At 34.3% G+C, this 20,756-nt stretch overlaps 2 protein-coding genes across 2 annotated transcripts; both read right to left on the reverse strand.

Moving 5' to 3' along the window:
- Positions 1 to 144: 144 nt before the first annotated feature.
- On the reverse strand, positions 145 to 9,648 carry LOC143465967 (WD repeat-containing protein 3-like). The gene is made up of 14 exons (XM_076964521.1): positions 9,427 to 9,648; positions 7,326 to 7,535; positions 7,057 to 7,175; positions 6,645 to 6,723; positions 5,855 to 5,953; positions 5,289 to 5,364; positions 4,717 to 4,826; positions 4,427 to 4,550; positions 4,205 to 4,289; positions 1,641 to 1,874; positions 1,396 to 1,523; positions 1,087 to 1,237; positions 362 to 506; positions 145 to 282 (listed from the first exon to the last, which is right to left on the reverse strand). Exons 1-14 carry the CDS (start codon positions 9,595 to 9,597, stop codon positions 145 to 147), a joined length of 1,869 nt encoding a protein of 622 aa, XP_076820636.1. The 5' UTR covers positions 9,598 to 9,648.
- Positions 9,649 to 14,428: 4,780 nt separating this feature from the next.
- LOC143465752 (twisted gastrulation protein homolog 1-like) lies at positions 14,429 to 19,754 on the reverse strand. The gene is made up of 3 exons (XM_076964217.1): positions 19,461 to 19,754; positions 15,583 to 15,783; positions 14,429 to 15,401 (listed from the first exon to the last, which is right to left on the reverse strand). Exons 1-3 carry the CDS (start codon positions 19,708 to 19,710, stop codon positions 15,097 to 15,099), a joined length of 756 nt encoding a protein of 251 aa, XP_076820332.1. The 5' UTR covers positions 19,711 to 19,754; the 3' UTR covers positions 14,429 to 15,096.
- Positions 19,755 to 20,756: the final 1,002 nt, after the last annotated feature.

Genomic DNA, 20,756 nt, shown 5'->3' on the forward strand with positions numbered 1-20,756 from the left:
AACGATGTTATAAAGATGATGTGAACTAAAATGAGTACTTAATACAGTGTGTAAATAAAAATTAATGAACGTAAAGATGATAAAAATGTTTCATTGGAAATACCTTTATTTAGATAAAACCTAACAAGTCATGTACTACATTTATCACCTGTGACAATCACCAAAATCTAGACCCCAAATTTTGACATTTCGATCAGAGGAACCAGTTACTATAAGGCTAGAGTCTGATGAAATACTCAATGTGTTTGGCGGCAAAGAGTGACCATAAAGCGAGAGAAAAAACTGAAATACATAACAAAATACCAAAAATTACACAACCAGGTTAGGTTGTATCTGGTAAGTGATATTAATATGACAATACCTTTAAAGTGTTCACATAGAAAACTTTAATTGAACAATCAAGTAATGAAATAGCAATGAGCTTTTTATTGGCAGAGAATTCAATGGTGAGAACTTGATCATCCAGTTCCAGGCTTCTTGTATGAGCCAAAGATAATCGCTTAGTGCTGCAGTCAAACAGTAAATTATATTGTAAAGTCTTGTCACATGTTTATTCAAACAAATTATCGATAAGTGAACAACAATAATTTTTGTGTTTTGCAAAAGAAATGAGAATATTAGTTCTTTAAAAACAATGCAACTAATGTTGCCAAAGCAGTCGTATCAAACGTTGCAAATGTAACATATCACACAGAAGCGAGTTGTTTTAAGCACACGCCTTTTATAGGTGATATTTCTGTTATTTACAGATAAGAACTGAATCAACAGAACATTGATTCAACTGCAATAACATTGTTTTCTTTAGCAGAAACTGGTCAAGATGGATTGTACCAAGAAACAATGCATCAACCTGGTCATCTGCACAACTGAATACGTATTCTGCAAGTAGCACCACTTAGTTAAAATCCGCAGGTTCAATATATGATATTAAACATATAACTCATCATCCGAGTCCATTTAACAGTGCACTTTAGCCAAAGTAATTTAATGGATGCTTCACCTTTAAGTTATTGAGCTTTCTCTGCATGTGGTACAAAATGGTAAGTATCATATGAAATATTCCGACCCACAAATTTTGCAACTTACTTTGTGGAATAATTGTCATCTGAAATCAGATCAAACTCCCAAAATTTGACAAATTTATCAGCACCACCAGAAGCAATACCTCTCTGATCGGGTTGTAGAGCTAGGCTGGATACTCCACCATTATGGGCTGATATGCTTTCTAAATGAACTCCTGCAATCAAATACATATTGGTAGGGAAAAGTCCTCGAGACGACTATGAACTCAGTATTTACAACGGAATGATATAATCTTTTGTGGAACATATCATACCCAATAAGTAACAAAGGTAATGACAAAAATTTTATGCAAAGTATAGATGTAAAACATACCTGAAGCCACATCAAGAATTTCTATAGTTCCATCTTTAGTACCCAAAAGTGACTGTCTGTCTCCAGGTACAAATGCACAACATTTGGTGTGAGCTGAACTGACTGTGCGTACACACTGCTGACTGGTCCTATATTAACAAACACTTACCAATCTTTCATCATTAACATGCACTTCAAGTTAAAAATTTGTTTAAAAATCACTAATCATAAAAAGGTTATCTATAGTCATATAAAGCCAAGTAAACCTGTTCCACAATTTCGCTGTTTCTGATGAAGCAGTTAGGAATGCCATTCCATCAGATGTGAAACAAAGTGATTGGCATTCACTTCTGTGGCCAGGTACACAAAGTTTCTTCAGTGATGTAAATTCTGGCTTTGCAGCACTTGTTGTAGCGCTGATAGTTTCGATTTGATTGTTTCTCAGTAAGGTCACAACAACTGAATCGCCTGCTGGTGTGTTAGCAACAATATCCAGAGAGCTACAAGTAAACAATATCATTAAGTTTAATCCTAGTGCTTTTCAAATAAGGATGGATCAATACTAAGTTAAACCTGAAGTGATTCACCAAATGACAACTTGTTGTGCAAGTCAGGTAAACCTAAGTAGTATCATGGAACCGAACACTAACCAAATACGTCAATGTTGTACTAACATAACTAACTGAATACATCAATACCAACAACATTTTTGAACTTGACAATGAATTCTTGTACAATTTTCAAAAATAAAAGCAAGTGTAGGAATGAATGTCTCTTGCGGGCTGTCACTTACAGCCAAGTTATGTTCTCAAGAGCTAACCAACTATTTTATCTTTAAGAGAACAAGTTACTAAAATGATCAAATATGTTATGTTGGAAGCTAAACAAAGCAAGGTATTAATAATATTACTTACAAGTTACAACACCAGATCAGCCATTAAGCAAACATAGCACATGCTTTAGTGCCAACCGAAATATCCAGGCCAAAATGTAAAAGCATGTAGATAAGTTCTATGGTGTTAAACAAGTACCATTCTCTTATTTTTAATGTAATTAATTTTCTAGAATTTTTTACAATATTGAATATTTATTGTTTTTCATATATACATTTAATCTAATCGTTAATTGTCACGATTAATATCGTTGATCAGGACTTAAAGTGTTTGAACTCTGAAGGGACCTATCGTGCCACTTTTTTGGATCAGACACGATGGTTTTGCATTCACATAAATTGGATCCAAACGTTCCTGTTTTCACTTTACCAAAATGTATTATGAAAATACTTTGTCAAATTATCAAAATTAATATTTCATTGTCTACATGCAATACTTATCTTACAGTTGGATATATACTGCATTAGTTGTTGGTATCACCACTTAAGCACTTTGATTATTATTTGACCATTACTTTCCCCATTCAACATGATTAACCCCTTTAAAACTAAATAAATACAAATACAATTGTCTATAACATTGGTCTAAATGAGTGGATCCCTGCTCAAGCACATTCACTTGTGCTTTTTATCTGTCTTTCTTGAAATGTGTACTTCATATAAGTTCAGATAAATGATTGATGAAAAAATAAAAACAGAATAGAGCAGGATTTCTCAAACTGTGGGTCGCAACCCCAGTTTGGGGTCGCAAAATGTAATTTTGGGGTCGCGAAACAAATTTAATTTTATAAATTGAATTGTTTTTTGATTATTCTTTATTCGCTTTACTGTTTCCATTATGAGATTCTTTTATTAATGTAGGCTGCATTCACTGTACTTCAGTGGATTGTGTGCACTTGTATGATTTTGCCAGAGACAAAAATACCACTTGAGATTTGTAATTGGACATTTATTGTTTTAACATCATTAACGTGTAGGCTACCTCTCAAGGTGTCGCATAGAAATTTCTTTTTTGAAATGGGGTTGCAGACCCAAAAAGTTTGAGAAGTCCTGAAATAGAGTACTAATTCATTGTATTTTGCACAAAAAATAAGGATAGGAAAGTATTGGCAAATTGATGTTGGCAATCTTAAGCATCAGCAGAGATGCATAAGCAAGGAAAATGACAAAGATGAAAGTAACTGCAAAATTTTACACGGGTAACTAAGTAATTTTATGTCGGTCACACTTAATCACTGTTTATTCTCAAGAACCATGATGGAGTTTGTAGTAGTGGTAAAGTAGGTCATGCTAAACTTTTCAAATTTTCCACAAAAGTCATTTATTTTAATTCGCTTACTCAATAACTTATTCAAACATTAAAAGGATTATTATATTATTATATAAGCAACACTTTTTCTTGAGTTAATGAACTACAGTACAATTTTTTGCCACAAAAGCTTTCATACATGTCCAGTTTCAGCCGATGTCTAACAACTATTTAGAGGCTAAAAGCCTTAGCCCCAAGCCAGAGTCATTAGCCAGACATATATTCCAGTTAGAGTTGCCACTGGCTTAATTTAATTTTTGTCAGTAACTTCAAAATATTTGTATTTACAAAACAATATTGAGCCTTAATCCAGCACTGATTTTTTCATTTGGCAACTACATGAATAGTTTCTGTATTTTTTCATGCCAGAATGGTTGACCTTTGTGTTAATACAAATTTGTTATCTGGGCATCTGACACATCCTTCTTTTCAAAATAGCCAGAACATGAGCCACACGTAGTTATGTACGATACTGCTGGTGATTTTAAACACATAAAAATAAAAGTTTCTATGGTTTTAGTACTCTTTAACGTAGATTATACTATTGCCATAGTTAAAATTTTATAAAGCCAAGAGAGTAATATCGTTTGCATTTTACAAAACTAGTTTAAGCTAACCAAATTCTTTACCAGATTTTCCCAGCACATGTGTTTGAACCAATGAAAGCAAGTTCATCATCAACAGTTCGTTGAATGCTTATTTCTTCATCGGAAACTACAAAGCAAGACAGCTTTTTTTTACAAAACGAACCTACAGAATGGCCGATGCAGTTTTACGGCCTGAAAACTACATTGATTTATAGAAAATATTATTCAGATGATTCCATCGATTTTAAACACGTTTCAAACAACCTTCTTTCCCTTCCTCCTCTTGTTTTTTCTTCTTTTTCTTTGCTTTCTTCAATTTTTTCTTTAATTTTACTTCAATTTCACTTTCATTGTAGAGACGATAAAATTCAACCATTTTGTCATTTCCCTGGAAAGAAAGTTTTAGCACCTATTATTGTCTATATTATAATAAAGTATGTGTGAAATAAATAAAGTGGAGAACATCAAAAAAATGACAGGTGCATATTTTTTAACATCACACAGCCTCATCTACAGCAATGTAATATTTCTTAGCTTAGGTTATTTTAACATACATGACAGACAATGTGTCGACCATCAGATGTCATGTTCAAACTGACCACTCTGTCACGACCTTTGCGAAACAGTGAACCAGCTTTTGTACAAATGACCTGCCTCTCTTCAACTGCAATAGAAAATTGTCTTTTAGGAAATGAAAATCCAAAACCAAAGCCATAACCAAGTCACCAATCTAGGGTTGACTAAATGATATTTGCTTTTATGACCCAGCACATACCATTCACATAGGAGCAAGTCTAGCAAGAACAGAATTGCTCTTGCCTTTTGCATAAAATAGAAAAGTTTCATAAATGCTATTAAAAAAAGTAAATTGAGTCAATAGAACTGTTGGTAGGAATGCACATTATAGACAAAAAATCCTTAAGAACCAAACCAGAAATGATGTAAATCTAATTGTGAATTGTGGGAATCTATTTTCTGCATAGGAAATCTATTTTGAGTTTGCAATAATTCTGAATTCGAAAAACCTATTCCATAAAAATAACTATAATAATCTGCAATGTACATCCCTAACTATGGGCTTAGGTTACGCTATCTTTATTAGTAATATTGAAATCTAATTTGTTACCTATATTGTCTTCATTATTGTCCTGATCAGGATCATTTTTCTTTGTTTCCTTTGTAGGAGGGGGGATATCTGGGTCCTGAAAGTAATAAACGTTTTTTATTCCAAATAATTTAATTTGTGATTCATAACCAATTATTATGTAAGGACTAGTGTTTAGCATTAATAAAAATCTAGATTTTTTTCTTGACGCTATCAAAGAACTGGCTTGTGCACTTCAACAAAGAAACATATAATACATGTAAACAGGCAATCAAGTGGAAATAAATAACTAACACATTACTAACAGAAAACTATGTTAGGAACTCAAATATTTGTGGTGGGGGAGAAATATTTTTCTTTACAAATTCAAATGTAATATTGCACACAATAAACCAAAGTACAGTACACTGAGGTATAGGTATAGTCAAACAAAACATCTTTAGAACCACCAAACATTTACTTTTACTAGTTATCGATACCTTAATGTACATTAATGCAATCATAGCTGAAGAATGAAAAAACAAACAGACTGGGGTACTGGCTACCATAAAATACATGAAAATTTCAAATTAAAATGAAATTCCTACCTCAGTACCGAGCAATTCTACATTCCACACTCGCAGTTCACTATCAGAGCTTCCAGTGATTAACCTTCGTTCATCAGGTGTAAAAAGAAATGCCCAGACCTAGAACCAACAAGAAGATTATGTTCTTTAAATTAAAAATAAATAGATTGGAATCATGCTATGTTCTAAACAAGGGTGAAATGACATTTTAGTAAGAAACAGGATTGCATAATGGTAACAGTGTTATTGTTTGCATCAAGGTTATTACAAGATTGTAATATTACCAATATTACAAGAACAGCACTCTAGATCAGTGCTTCCTGACCTTTTCCTATCTGCAGAGTGCAGACCCCTAGATGAAATGATTTTTGTCTCACAGACTACAAACTTCAAAGTTGTTACGGCTATTTACGAGAAATTTAAATATAATTCCAGGTTGTAACCCAGATTGGAAACCACTGTTCTGGATTGTACCAAAATATTCTATGACAACGTTAAGGTGATCTTTAGTATTACTGCATGCCTTTTTTCAGCTTTGGGAAGGATAATACCAGCTAAAACTAAATGCACTTTATTTAAGTAACTCAGGTACATGTTTGTGAATTCTCTGGGTTAATTGTATACCATATTGCCATGGTTAGAATTTTCTACACAATGGTAAAATATGTCATTACTGTCTTGGCCTTGATAAAAGATCACTGCATTGTTTACAAGACACTTCTTCTGCAAAAACCTTTATCTTTAATTTATCATGTATGCAAAATGCTAATAATATAATCAAAATAAAACACAATTTTTTCTAAAGAATTACCTCAGCTCTGTGTCCAACCATGGTCTTGAAACAATGCTGTGTGTCCAAGTCCCACCACTTTATGTACGTGTCTTTAGAACTATGATAAAATCAAGCAAACTTTTAAATTCAAAGATAGAAAGCTATTTGGTAAAGATTTTAGGGATGTGGGTTTGAATCTGGTTGCTGACACCTAGTTGAAGCAAATTTGTGAATGAAGGAAAATTATGGTGGCAATAAAAAGATTTTATTGGGTGACTCTTAATATTGTCCTATGCTATTACTGCAGCATAAATACATGTAGTGAAGAATAAGACTGAAAAAATGTGTTGCTAACAAATAAACAAACAAAACCATGCTTCAAAAACATAACCTCCTTGGCAAAGTTAAAAAATATTCTTTATAAGAAAATTTAAATAATAATTGCTAATACCTTGTAATGAGCATATTCTTTCGTTTGACAAAGCAACATTGTGTCACAATTCCTTTATGTCCTTTTAATCTATACAGGCCGCTCTCAGCAACCAGATCCCACACAACAACATCGGTGTCCTGAGAAATTTTTGGATAAAACACACTGAACTTTTTCCATTCGCTTTAAAACTGAGCATCACATAGGAATAGTTCACACATACAAATAATTAAACAACCTTATAATTCGAGTAAAAGTATTGTGGACAATATTATAATATGACATATTACATGTGATCCAGAAGCTAACAGCATCCCATTTTCGTCAAATGCAAGGCAAGATATTGCAGAGCGATGGCCAGTGAATGTGATAGTCACTTCTCCAGTAATGAGGTTGAAAATTTTAATTGAGCCATCTGAATATCCAGCAGCAATGCGTTCACCATCTGGACATGCAGTTATCCAAGTAACCTCAAACTTATCACCTTGCAGCACCAAAACCTTTGTAACAACCAAACAATGATTAAAAATCAAATACATTTATGAGTATAAAACAACCTACATTTAAAACTTCAAATGACAAAAATATAGTCAACTGTCAACAAGGTCTCAACTTAAAGTTAACTGACTGACTTTTTAGATTGACTGTAGCTTGCTCAAGACCATTTAGAAATATTTTCCCCAGTCTATATGTAGCTGTACCAGTATGTGTAGTGCAGCTTCTCTGGTACATAATGTTATTAAAGTTGGTATGTTTGACAGGCAAAGGCCAGTTGCATATCAATTTATCATATAGCTACAACAATTTAAATCACTAGCATACAACTGAAAAATTACTGATATTCCGAAATGACTTGACGTTTCCACTTTTTGTTTATAAGGCAGATGGGTCATTCCATTTATAATCGAAGACATGTTGTAACCACTGGAAAGGGATTTTGTTTGTTTTTGTATATGTGATAGAGATTAAATAGTTATGAACTTAGGAATAAAAATTTTTGAAATACCTCCACCAGTAACCGAGATACAGTATTTCGAAATTTTGGCCAATAGTAAGATTTTAGGTGGTGAACGCAACCATTTTTCACTTTACATGTTCATTTTTTGGTTGTAACTCTTTGCCTTGAAGGAATTTTAACATTTTTGGTCTCAAAGAATTCATTTTTGAGGTTAAAATAATGCCAAAACAAAGATTTTAATGAGAAGTAAGGGTTTCAAAATTGTTCTTACATTTTTTTAATGCCCCGACTTTGGGGCAATATTTCGGGGCGTTGGAAAACAGTTCCAAAATTATTTTTTTTTCTTTGAATAAAATAATTATATAATTATCAATCTAAAATTTTACTAAGTTTGGTTGATATAAGTTTTGTTAAAAATACAATATGTAGCTTCAAAGATCACTACAAATATTCTTAAACTAGAATGAACAAATGACATATAATTGGTAAAAGTAATTAACTGAGCACTTTGGTAAACCAGCATTTACTTTTAGCAATATGTACTGGTATATATTTGCTGCATATATATTTGGAACTTTCTTGTTTGGGTCATTTTTTAGTCCTTTTATTACTCATTAGCCACAAAAGAGATATAAATTACGGTAGCTACTGGCATACAATGGGGATTGAGGAGGAACTTATCTTAAATATATATCTGGAAATCGAAATAAAAATCTCAATTTATCATATTTTTGAATTGCTACAATTTTTTTACTTGTGAACTTGACCAAGGGAAACCAGTACGAGAGTATGCTACGCACGCTTTGTATTACATGTAGCATTACATGCTATGTACGCATTGTATTACAAGAATTCTGAAAATGGTCTTGTTCAAAAATCCTTGTGCTTTTTTCCACCTAACCTATCCACCTGCTTTTACTGATACGTTGAGTGAACTTTTTGGAATATATTTATATAGTTACCAGTATTCTTTTAAAGTTTGCTATATGTACTTATAGTTTTATGACCAAACAAAATTTTTTGATAACTTTCTAACAGCAAGTAATGGAAACTGAAACCTGATCAATCTTGAAGACCAACTTTTCCTTAATATTAGACAACTCTATACTTTTAGCAAAGCACTGTGCCAAACACATCATGTTAAAAACACTAAAATTCATCGAAGAGAGATATTACAGTATAAGTAAACTTGTTCAACAAAATCATTTGCTATACATTATATACATACCTAAATCAGCTATTTTTTTTGAAAGAAATTATAACCCATAGTAAACAAAGTATAGAACTGAACAGTTCAGATATAATAAGCAGGGCAGTAGAACCAAATTACAAAATAAATTTTAGTTCAGTTTAATATTTTGCGCATAACACGAGAGCAAAGCTTTTCAAAAACCCTTGCTCATTGAATTGGTTTCCTTCAGCACTTTACTAACCTTTTCACCAGTACGTGAATCCCAAACATTGATGTCTTCAACTGCTCCAGATGCCACATATCGTCCGATAGTGTTTCTTAACTTTAAAAACACAACATTACATCGAGTACTTCCAATCACACCAAACTGGGCAGATGAAGAATAACGTAAATACTGTTTTGTTAAACCCATTTAACAAAGTTTCCTAGGAAAACGGGTATCTGTAATTGATAATCTGTAAACTGATAAATAATAGGAATTGAAATTAAAGGCTTGCTTAACATAATAGACCCAAATTTGTTTATCATAACACATTTGGTGTTAAATGATGCATACCTTACAAAATACACGAAAAACAATTGCGACATATATTTTTGGCTTTGTGGCACCATGTTTTAGCCCAGGTAGAACCTGTGGCACAGGCAAGCAAAAATTATTTTTTCTATCCAAACTAGCATATTAAACAAATTTTTTGTTCATGGCAGTAGCCTGCATCAAGTTTATTTTAAGCTAAATCATAGCTGCACACCAACTTAAAAAATATTGAAGTTCAATGGATATTACATTCCAGATTGGAAAGTTAGCTGTTTTTGAGTGAGAAATATCCCGCGCAACAAGATCAAACAAAAGCCTTTATATATACACACAATTAAATATTACATCATGAGCACTTGGCAAACTTTCTAATCTGGGTTACATATAGTACAAAAACTGTAATGTACTGCAATGAATTGCAGTTTTAAACTGTTTACTGTGTAACATGCTGATAGTGATATGATTGTATGAATTGCTTATTTGTAATACACTTAAAATTTCTGGATTTAGATTGATCCATGTACAGATATATAGAGTTTGTGATTGATTTTGTTTTTTCCACCCTGCTAAGCTTTTGAAGATGGTTTTTCAAGACATAATTTATCATCGAAATCTGTTCTACCTTCCAGTGTGGTCAATTGCATAACCGGCTAGCCGTTTACCAAAGAAGCTTTTTCCAAATTTGGTAACCAGCAGCAAATGAAATAGATGCTGCTTAAATTTTAATCTCACCATGCACTTGGAAAATTTATGAATCTGCAGGCTAGTATTAATACTCTAATTATTTTCCGCTACAACTAGGCCTAGGCTAGGCCAATTCTTATTTTAATAAATGGAGCCGATTCGAAAGCTATTCGCTTTACCCTGCTTATTAGTTCCACTGCCACTGTCAAGACAGCAAGAGATGCAACTAAAGGTAATTTCACTGCACTTGTGATGTTTGAGGTCTAGTGCAGAAGTGCACAACCGTGCGATGCATTTGTATGTTAGACCCAAGCTCCTCAAATTGTGATGCTTTTTGGTTGTGCACCTCTGCACTAGACCCAAAAATTGGCGGTCTAGTAGGCTATACAAGTGCACAACCAGATGACATCACAATTTGAATAGCTGTGGTCTAGTATCCATACAAAGGCATCCTGTGGTTGTGGACTTGCATACTATAAACCCTAATGTTTGTAAGCCCGTTTCTTGTGACGCTACGGCAAAAAGGCCGAAGCTGATGTTTACGCCAGTGGTCTGAAATCTCCACGTATATCATACAAAATTTCCATACTGGCTCACGTGGAATAAAAACAATATTGAGTACGATATGTCTTTGCAGACTTGCCCATCTGCCATCACTGCCCATCTGTTTTGCAGCCAGGCAAGACAGGCTTAAAACTTCAGATAAGTAAAAATAAACTAGTAAAATTGTTTTATCACAATTCCCGTATGACCGCCTGATATGCAAGATCTCCTGAAAAAAAGATTAAAAGTGAAAGTAGCTTAAAACCCAAACAGCTGAACAGTACAATTAACACGTGCATCCCACAGACTTTTAATCCAAATATTTTCAGGGAATTTCCCGTAGTAAAGATTTGCAATCAAATGTTTAAACACTATCGACATAAAATATTAAACTTTAATTTTGCATAGGGCTTAGCCAAGAGCATAAAAGACTTTTTGCTATATACTATAACATATTATATTATACTATACTATGTATAATGTATCTATACTACAATTATATCTTTTGTCTCTTTATACTTAATAGTTTCTAAAAGTCTTTTATAATTAATCTTTGGGGTTAGTTAAAGACAGCGTTTTGACCAAAAACGTTAAAGTAACACACATACAAAGCACTTAAAAAATATTATGCGAAAATCGAAAACAAATATCTTTCAAAGATACATTTTGTAGCACTGATTTACTTCGGGATTTTTAACTCTCAGAAAATCAATTTCTTGAATTATTAATTAATAGGATTAAGTCCAGGTAGTTTTGACCTTGTTACATTTTGCATTGAAATAATTTATTAGTGTAACTCTATTATTGAAATAAGTAAGAACATGCGTCACCAATTTTTATGTTAGTTAACCTCAGCTTTCTATGTGTGATTAAAATTGGTTCGTCTTAGAGTTTATCTTTTACAGTTATCAAGCGTGTTTGTATGGTACTGGTGTGGGGATGGTGGTGTGGCTTGCTTTTAGGTTGGCCTAAAGCCAAGACTATTAGTCTTATTGTTAGACTCCTATAGACAATTGTCTTTGACTCCGTTGCGTTTGCTGTCTCTATGATGTTTCTTCAAATCAACACCAACTTCATAAAGTCTAATTGTTATATTGTCCGAATAGGTTGTATCAAATTAGAAACATTTACACCATCTTTTCACATTTAAACAAAGCTATAACTCGAATTCAGTAATGATTCCAATTCCGAATAATTCAGCAATAACCTCAATTCAGCAGAACAGAAGTATAGCTAAGAGCGACAAAAGATCAGAGAGAAGAGAACGATTTAGACCAAACATTAGGTTTTATACTCCCATATTTTGACCAATGGGCGAATGCCATCCTCTACTTTACCATGACACGTCTACACGTGTCCATGTTACATTCTAAGCTTTTATCACAAAGAATTAAAATCGATTTTGCACCGGGTACAGAAAACCACTTGACACACTTCACTACGACACACATCGATTTGGAACTATGTTTGACAAACGGATTACTACGAAAAATACATTTCAAATATTGAATAGAATTTAACTGGAGACACAAAAATTGCTTAACAAACGCCAATTATAGAACTTGTTTAATTTGATTATATCCAAACGCCACACTGGACTGTGATATGGGTTTAGAAGTATTTTTAGACGTAGGCTATGTGTGGTATTCATATTGTTACGACCACTCTTAGCTACAATGTAAGCTTTAATGTATTTTAATGCGCACAATGTGTAGCTTTTTATTTTACTTCTATTTTACCTGTATACGGTTTGTGACTCTATTTTTTGATGAGTTTCCTACACACGTCACATAGCCTACATAGCTTACGCCATTATATGTGACTTCTCCTGGAGGCATGTAACACAGATAGAGATTTTTAATCTTGCCCCTTAATTTATTAATTGCCCTGTGGTTATGGGAATTTATGGGCAAGAGCTGGTATTCTACTGTTGGGTGGTTTCGAGAAGGCCTGTGCTTGAGTTGTAATGATTTGCAATAGTGGTTTGGTAGCGGTTAAGATAGTCATTTTATTACATGTTTTAAAAGCAAGTGTTGGCTGTATTCACTAGCCGTAAGCGGTAAAAGCGAGCAAAATTTGGCGTGACACATGTACAGAGGAGGTTTAAGCGCAAGTAGAATTTTCATAGGATATTGCCATAAAATTGACAACGCGATAATTTCTTTGAATCGCAAGTTGGCAAAAAATCTTTTGTTTTTGGTCTGCTGAAAGGGATCAAAGCAAAAACGTATGTTTTATCTCTTTGGTCCACTGTCTTGTCACCATCCATTTGACATATTAACAAGATTAAACGTAAGTAAACATAAACCAGGGCTTTTTAAAATCCGTTGAAGCAGTTAAAGTTAGACTTACATCGTGCGTACCTCCTCTACCTTCTCCACCTTTCCTTCCCTAGAGCATCACATTGCAGGTACCCAATCACTGCTGGCGGATGAATGTGAACAGGGGAGTATTCAAGCTATAGATTTGAAAGTGATTTGAACTAGTGACCTAAAATTGGAAGGCTTACTTGTAGCGGTTGGCCATCCAGAAACGACTTATCGAAAGTTAATATTATTTCAAGAGAAAAATCGTCCTGACTTGTGAAACTTTCGTTGTAGGCAATGTCTATGACTATGTGCTACGATCGTTTTTTATACTGCACATTTTTCAATTTTTGACTTGTTTCCTTTTTGACCAAAAGATTCTCATTTGGAATAGGTTTAACACAAATTTAAGACAAATCAAAATAGAACAAACGGAAAAATAAAATCTTAAAAGATTCATTCCTATAAACATGCTAATCTATTGATGAACACATCGATAAAAACAAATTACCTTATAAGCTAAGATCATAAATTACAAATGGCCGGAAAGAAATAACTCTATATTCTAATAAGATCATCTCAGTGTTTTGTTGTTTGTTTGGAAAATTAATTGATTCAGTTGGTTAACATCTGATATTGTTGTGTTTGCTAGAAAAGGGTATAATAGTCTGATTAGTTAGCCTATAAATGAAATTTCGTAAAAACTTTTACACTAACGAAAAATATTCAAGTTTGCAAAAGCTCGCATTGAAAAGTAGTAACTTACCTTTAAAATGTGCAATGTTTACTGCTTTTAAAAGTTAATACAGTTCTGCATCATCCATATTGTAATATTATATGATAATAATACATACGACCTTTTTTCAGAAAAGTCGTATTTATTTGTTGGGATCACATCAACCTATGGGTTTGTTCTCAGGTAATTTTGCGTAATTATTCATAGTATTTCTATACATCCTGTGAAAGTGGCACCAGTGAAGTAAACTGAAGTCTTGAAACCTTGTTTACCGATTGGTGTTATAAAAACTTCAAGCGAACGTTATGATTTCAGCCGACACTCCGCCTAAATGCCATTTTAATCCTATAATTGTAGCGTAATTGAGTTAGAAGGCGACGATGCGGTTAATAAGCTGTAAAGGCAAACAAAGGCCAGGTATATACGAACATTTCTGGTATTCAGGTTACAACATAATTAGATTTATTTCAATTTAGTGCAAGCTTTTATTGCGAAAAAGAAAACAAAATGTTTGCAGGTGCAGAAATAACCTACCACAAAATACACAAGCTTACCAAAAACATCAACATAGCCCACGTAAGTAGGGTGGTACAGAACAGGTTTGAACACAGGTAATTTATTGTTAATGCTGCGGTCGGCAGACATTTTTTAGTCTGTTATTGTGCACAGCAGCTATTTCATCTACCAACATTTTACATATCGTCGTCCCTGTATATGAATACAATTTTAGATTACAAGTTATACTCACAGGACTTCAATGCATTACAAAAAGATGAATGGAACAAATATCAAATTTAAAAAGAAACAAAACTGAAACATATTCGGAAGTTACGTCAAAAGCCACTTCTCAATTAAAATGTTATGTGACCCTTGATTTTTCTTAGAGTGGTTCCTTTGAGCAAGACGTTTGTTTGATTGACGAAAAGCACAAATTAAATTAATAACGACCGCATTCTACAGCAAAAATGACTGCCTGTGTGTAGTAATATGTTTGCTTTGAGTTTGCCGTCTATCAGGCAATATGCTCCGGTCTTATTGCCGCAAAGGCTCTTATGATCTTGAAGCAAAACGGGCAAGACGAGATTGGAGATGTTAAACTGTCAACAGTCACTGCATGCATTCTCGACACTTTGGGTACATATTACCGTAGTTAAGGCAAGTAGGTCCAGCACACTGGCAGCAACCATTGTGAAACCAACGAAACGACGATGCACCCATCGATTCACAACTCATTAAGCATTCATTTAAAGGAAAACACTGGTCGAAATAGGCAACTGTACACAAAGCCCTCGTGTCGGTGATGTTGATGTCGTAGTTTTGCCGCAAGACGACTTGAACATCTTCCCAGTACGTCTGGTGGGGATCCTGTCCTTCCAGTTCCACTGTCGAAGAGCTGGACGCGTGGTGGCGCGCTACACACGCAAAAATATGTTCAGTTTTGTCTGGTGATTGGTGGTGATTAAAAAGCAATTCCGTTTATAGCTATCATGCTATAAACGTGAAACAAACGTAACTTCATAAAATTATTTAGGTTGATTTTAGTAATTGTTTATATCCATAACTACAACTATTATTATCAAAGCTATGAATTACGTTGTTTATGTGCGCGTATTAAACCGTGACGATGTGCCCCAAGTTCTTCTATAACGGGAAACTGCAAGACTGTAAAATGAAGACTGGGCGCTGGTTGCTCTGTAAGAGCGATGAATAAATCAGGCGCCGGCTGGTCGAGCATGGCAACTGTGCTCGTCACCGTCGGAAGACCTGCCGTGTAATTACTGCTTTTCCTCATACCTGAAAGTATAATTAAAATTGCTATGAGTAGAATTATAGAATCATCAAGGCAAAAACAAGTTTTCTACCAAAATATTTGCTTAGAGTAGTCGAAATAAATTTTTTAGTTAAAGCATAAGGAAATTATAGCATTCAATGTTCATTACGTAAGCTTTTGGTAACGAAACAATCCTACTCCTCAAATATTAGCTGACCATGTGTAATTGTTACTAACAATAACCAAGACGACCTAGGTCACACTAATCGTGAGATAAACGCCTGTAATCGTTAAGCTATAGCACTAAGCACACAGGGCACCATAACACACACACAAGCATTAGGCTTGTCTCATTGGTTTATGACAAACAGTGACGCCAGTGGAGACAGATTAAAGAGTTAATAAGTGGTTACCCTTTTGATAAGATTTATAGCGGCGCAAAGTTTGGCGTTTGTATGACGGATAGCTTCCGTAAATTACGAGATAAATCAATAAGTATAATAAAAGAAGCCGCAATTCAACATACACTTGTACAAAACTTCGTAAGCGTAAATTGTTTCCCGTCTACGTGTTCGTCAATTTTAACAAACAAGTTTGTCTGGCCGCACAAAGTCTGACCACTAACAAGATTACGGTATGATGGAAGCAATAACACACTTCGGTAAAGTTTAAGCAGTCACAAGTGACAAAGCCTTTTACTGCGCGTGCACCTTTGAGTAGATCTTAAGTCGCAATATTAATCCGTTGGCACGAAAACGCAATACGTCAAAAGCTTTCAACATCTGCCTTGTTACGTCATTAGCATCAAAAAAGGGACAATAAGTTTTCTGCTATACCTCAAAAGTCTTTCTGCAAGTATTGCATTTGAAAATATAAGCTTAAATATTACGAAAAAGTTTAAAAATTGGCCGATTTTGCTGCTTGTAAGAAGGCTAAGATAGCAGCATTAAATCGTACATTTCCAAGTATTTTTGGTATCCAGGGCAACGCTTTCAAAACAAGAAGGTGATGTGAATACACCAATAAGCTGCGTTAAATCAAACGGGTCTGGTCAACGAAAAACAGTGTAAAACAAAGTTATGTGACAAGCCTTAGCAAAACACTTGTAACTGCTTTTAAATCCCAATGAACGACATTTAAAGCATATCAAGAATGTAATCTATCATCATTACCTATCAAAAGCGTCAAAAAGCGCTAGATGCTGTGACCAGAAATCAAAACACTTTACACGGGTAGTTGAAAACTTTCGCTAGTAAACCAAGCCGCATTATAAGTGAAGTTTTCGTGTTTCAGCAACAGAAGTGTCAGTGAACCTTCTTCGCTTGGTTAAGAAGGCATGAAAACAAATAAAATTTCTTCCTCTTTGGTTAAAGTCATCAAGATATAACGGCTCGGCGAAAAGGTAATTGTTTGCCTTCCCTATCATCGCCGGATTAGTGAAATTCATTGCGTGACTTCACACCCTCACTTTAAAATTAGCTGCAAAATTATTCGTGAAATATTTCCAAGGGTCGTAGGCATAGGCTTTTAAAAGATCGATTGTATATTATCATTATCAAACATAATTGTTTAATGCAGATTCGAATTCCCCAACATATCAAATTTTATGGACAAACAGTTTACAAATTTAGTCGTCATAAAAAAAGCCCAGAATGCATATAGGACATGAGGATGCAGTATACAACTACATCTTCTGATGGTCGACTTTTCAGTATTCACCACAAAATCCACTAAAATAAAAAGTTGGCAAATTTCTGGCAAGTGACTGCAACTGCAACTGATATGCCTTAACAAAAGACATTGACAGCTGTTGAGCCAATTTGGGAATTCCTTTGAAACATTTATACGAAGAGGGCTTAGATATTAACGACGATAACTAGAAGACAAGCTTAACGCAGCTGTTACAACAAAACTGACGGTAGATCAAGCTGATAAGTTAAAAAATGCGCGAAATCACATTAGAAAAAAGATTATGATAAAGCTGATTTTGACTGTTTTGCTGCCACGGCCTGCTGCTTGTTGTTACAACACCAACGCTACCAACAACTTTCGTTCAACTCAAAAGTAGGATGGTCATTACCAGGCGGAAAAAAGTTTGCTTACATCAATAATACAGGTTTATTTTTTGATAAACGTCGTTTGTTTCTTGTTGCTTTGGTGGACAGGATCCATGAACAGAATCTAAATAGCACACTCACTAAATTATATCAATGCTAAAAGCCTTCTATAAGCCATTGCAAAGATTAGTGATTTTGAATTATTTCAGGCCATAATCAATTAACTCGTTCGATTCGTTATTAAAACTTCAGAAAATACTTACTTCCAAGAAAAATGTATAGTATATTTATATATATATACAGTAACTATATATAAGTCTGCTTTTTATCAAAATCTAGTATCAGCCAACACATGATGTGTTTTGTTTGTCTTACATTCAATCAACCCGCCAACATTTATAACCGTTTTATTTTATGTCGTTGGTAAAGAGGTCATTTAAGGCGCCGGCTAGATAAGGACTTGTTTGATAAAGCCACATCTCACTGATTGATTAGCGAGGTAAAAATAAGCAACACATTACCCCTATCGATGTGATCTGAAGGTAGCCTGGCCTTTAGTAGTGATTTGCAAATGATTCGCCACATGTAAATAGGTCGGGCGCACGTGTGCAGTTGTGCACCTACTCACAGCGTTTATGTAACCCAAACTGCATCAAAACATACTTGTACACTTAAGCCATGAACAAAAAGAAACTGTAATCGCAGGTAAATCAAAAGAAATACGAAAGTATTTTATTACAGAGATAGAAGGGAATCTCATTCAAGCCACGACTAACCACGTTTCGTCAAGTTTTAACGTCAATCAATCTTCTCTTCTGATCACGCAAAAAGGTAAAAAAAAACAAAAAAGAAATTTCGTAAGAGTGATTTAAGCGCCAGAAAACTCTCATGTGAATCACTGCGAGCTTCGTTACCAACGCAAGGGAACAACAAGACGTTCAAAAATAAGGACACTTAAGGTTGCTAATAGACATCGCCTCTAACAATAACTCAATTTTGTTGTTTGTTTTTGACCAGTTCACGCAGTATTTTACGAACAGTGGGCAAACTCACGTACACATTACAATATTGATATCAGCGTATTATTCATTGTTGCAAAATTAAACATCCATTCTACAGTACTTACTAATTGATTATGATTCCGAATACAATACAATAGGCTACAATCTACATAGTACATACAGGAGTTCGAGTTGGTAAAACGCATTTAAAAAATCGTTCAGGTCTTGCTCACGTATACACGCCAAAGTAACGTCAGGATCGCATATTGAAAAATTATGACGTCATAAGTCCTACTCGTTCAGGCCTCCATACATTGGCATGCATACGTGAACCAGACCCGACGCTGGGATTAAGATCAAACTGGATCAAGTTACAGCGCATCAAACCCGATACGACTCGCTATCTTAAACTTTAGATAAAAGAAACACGATTGAAATTTTAGTCGTAGTACGATAAAATAAAAGAAGATCAATTTCTGAGCGAACCGTAGCCAAAGTCAAGTTTTACCGTTTTTTTTTTTTTAAACAAAAGTTTCAATGAAAAAAATCTAAATCAAGTTATTCTAGGTAACATTGAGCGAAATGATTGATACATCGGTATTGATTTAACCAAAACCAGACTTTGGATAAAATTGAACTTACCCACGCAATCACAGCAATGTCGATAATAATCCCCGAGACACATAGCACATTCAGCACAGCAGGAACAGTTCTTCGCTGGATCACAGTTACATTTTTCCTGGATGAGGCAATAGCTCACGATCGAAGCGCAATGTGCCTTGTTGCAACTAGGATGTTCTTGCGGGTGGGCGAACAACTGAGTTCCCGCCGAAGTTCCTTCAAAGCTTCCGATGATAACCAATGTTGTGACAACTGTTACTGATGCAAACATATTTGAAATATCGTCACCTAATACCTGCTTTAACAAAAACGAAACACAAAGTTATCTTTGGAAAACATCGAACCAGCTCGAAGATTTCTCTTTGATGTTACAACAACCACAATTTAACTGCTAAATGCAGAGTGACAAAGCTTTTTACATCTTTACTTTAAACCTTTTTTCTTCATCGGATGGAATAAGATTTTCTTTGATAAACGGTTACTAAAACCTGTTGCTGTTAAAATCTGTTGTTGTTGCTAAAACCTGTTGCTATCAAAAGGATTTCCATTTTTCTAACTTCCTGTGTGAGTTTGACTTTCGCATACCAGGTGTATATTGTTTCTTCGTTCTTAGCATATAAAAATCGTTTTTAGATTAATATCTAGATTGGACAGATATGTACACACTAGCGTCTATAACTTTACATAGCGTTAGACAAACTCTGCAGACTGTTCCATAAAAGAGTAATTTAATCAAACGTCAGATATCACTAACTAAACACTCGTCTGCTCGTGTCCGGTGAGTCATTGTTCAGGCTGTCCTAAAATTTATCAACGATACAGCGGGGCGTCGGACATCTTCTATTGAGTTTGAAACATTTCCTATATTTAATGAACGTTCCCACTCTATATTGGCATACCTGTATCAGCCCGGAATGCGTTTATCTCGATCTATGCTGGTTATATCAATTCATTTTTATCAACCTTTTGCCAATGTTATAAAGAGAAAAATTGAAACTTGCCAGAAAGTATCAGTTCTGTTTAGTTTCAGGCTCTCAACTAAATTTGCTGCTAATATATCTATAAATTAGCGGATCATTAAATTTGGTTGGTTTCTTATCGAGATGCGATACTGTACTTTTGTGCAAAACATTCCTTGACATTTATAAAAAGTTGTCTTAATAAGCCAATTTGTACAATAAAATTTTCAAAGGTTGTTTCGTAAAACAATTGATGACGAAGATAAGTAATGATTTACTGGGTTCTCTTCAAACATCGCTATTCTAAAATGAAGCAATATGATATCAGCTCAATGTAAAATATTTCCTACAAACAGCT

The sequence above is a fragment of the Clavelina lepadiformis genome, chromosome 7 (genome assembly GCF_947623445.1).
Source record: "Clavelina lepadiformis chromosome 7, kaClaLepa1.1, whole genome shotgun sequence".
Classification (NCBI taxonomy): Eukaryota; Metazoa; Chordata; class Ascidiacea; order Aplousobranchia; family Clavelinidae; genus Clavelina; species Clavelina lepadiformis.

What these genes read in the sequence shown, in the direction of transcription:
- LOC143465752 (XM_076964217.1), bottom strand. Translation starts at nt 19,710, where the DNA reads ATGTTTGCATCAGTAACAGTTGTCACAACATTGGTTATCATCGGAAGC. An exon ending in ACATTGCTGTGATTGCGTGG is followed by an intron (nt 15,784 to 19,460) that starts GTAAGTTCAATT and finishes TTATACTTTCAG; the next exon opens with GTATGAGGAAAAGCAGTAAT. An exon ending in AATACGCGCACATAAACAAC is followed by an intron (nt 15,402 to 15,582) that starts GTAATTCATAGC and finishes TTGCGTGTGTAG; the next exon opens with CGCGCCACCACGCGTCCAGC.
- LOC143465967 (XM_076964521.1), bottom strand. Translation starts at nt 9,597, where the DNA reads ATGGGTTTAACAAAACAGTATTTACGTTATTCTTCATCTGCCCAGTTT. An exon ending in ATTCACGTACTGGTGAAAAG is followed by an intron (nt 7,536 to 9,426) that starts GTTAGTAAAGTG and finishes GTTGTTACAAAG; the next exon opens with GTTTTGGTGCTGCAAGGTGA. An exon ending in GATGACAATTATTCCACAAA is followed by an intron (nt 507 to 1,086) that starts GTAAGTTGCAAA and finishes GTTTGACTGCAG; the next exon opens with CACTAAGCGATTATCTTTGG.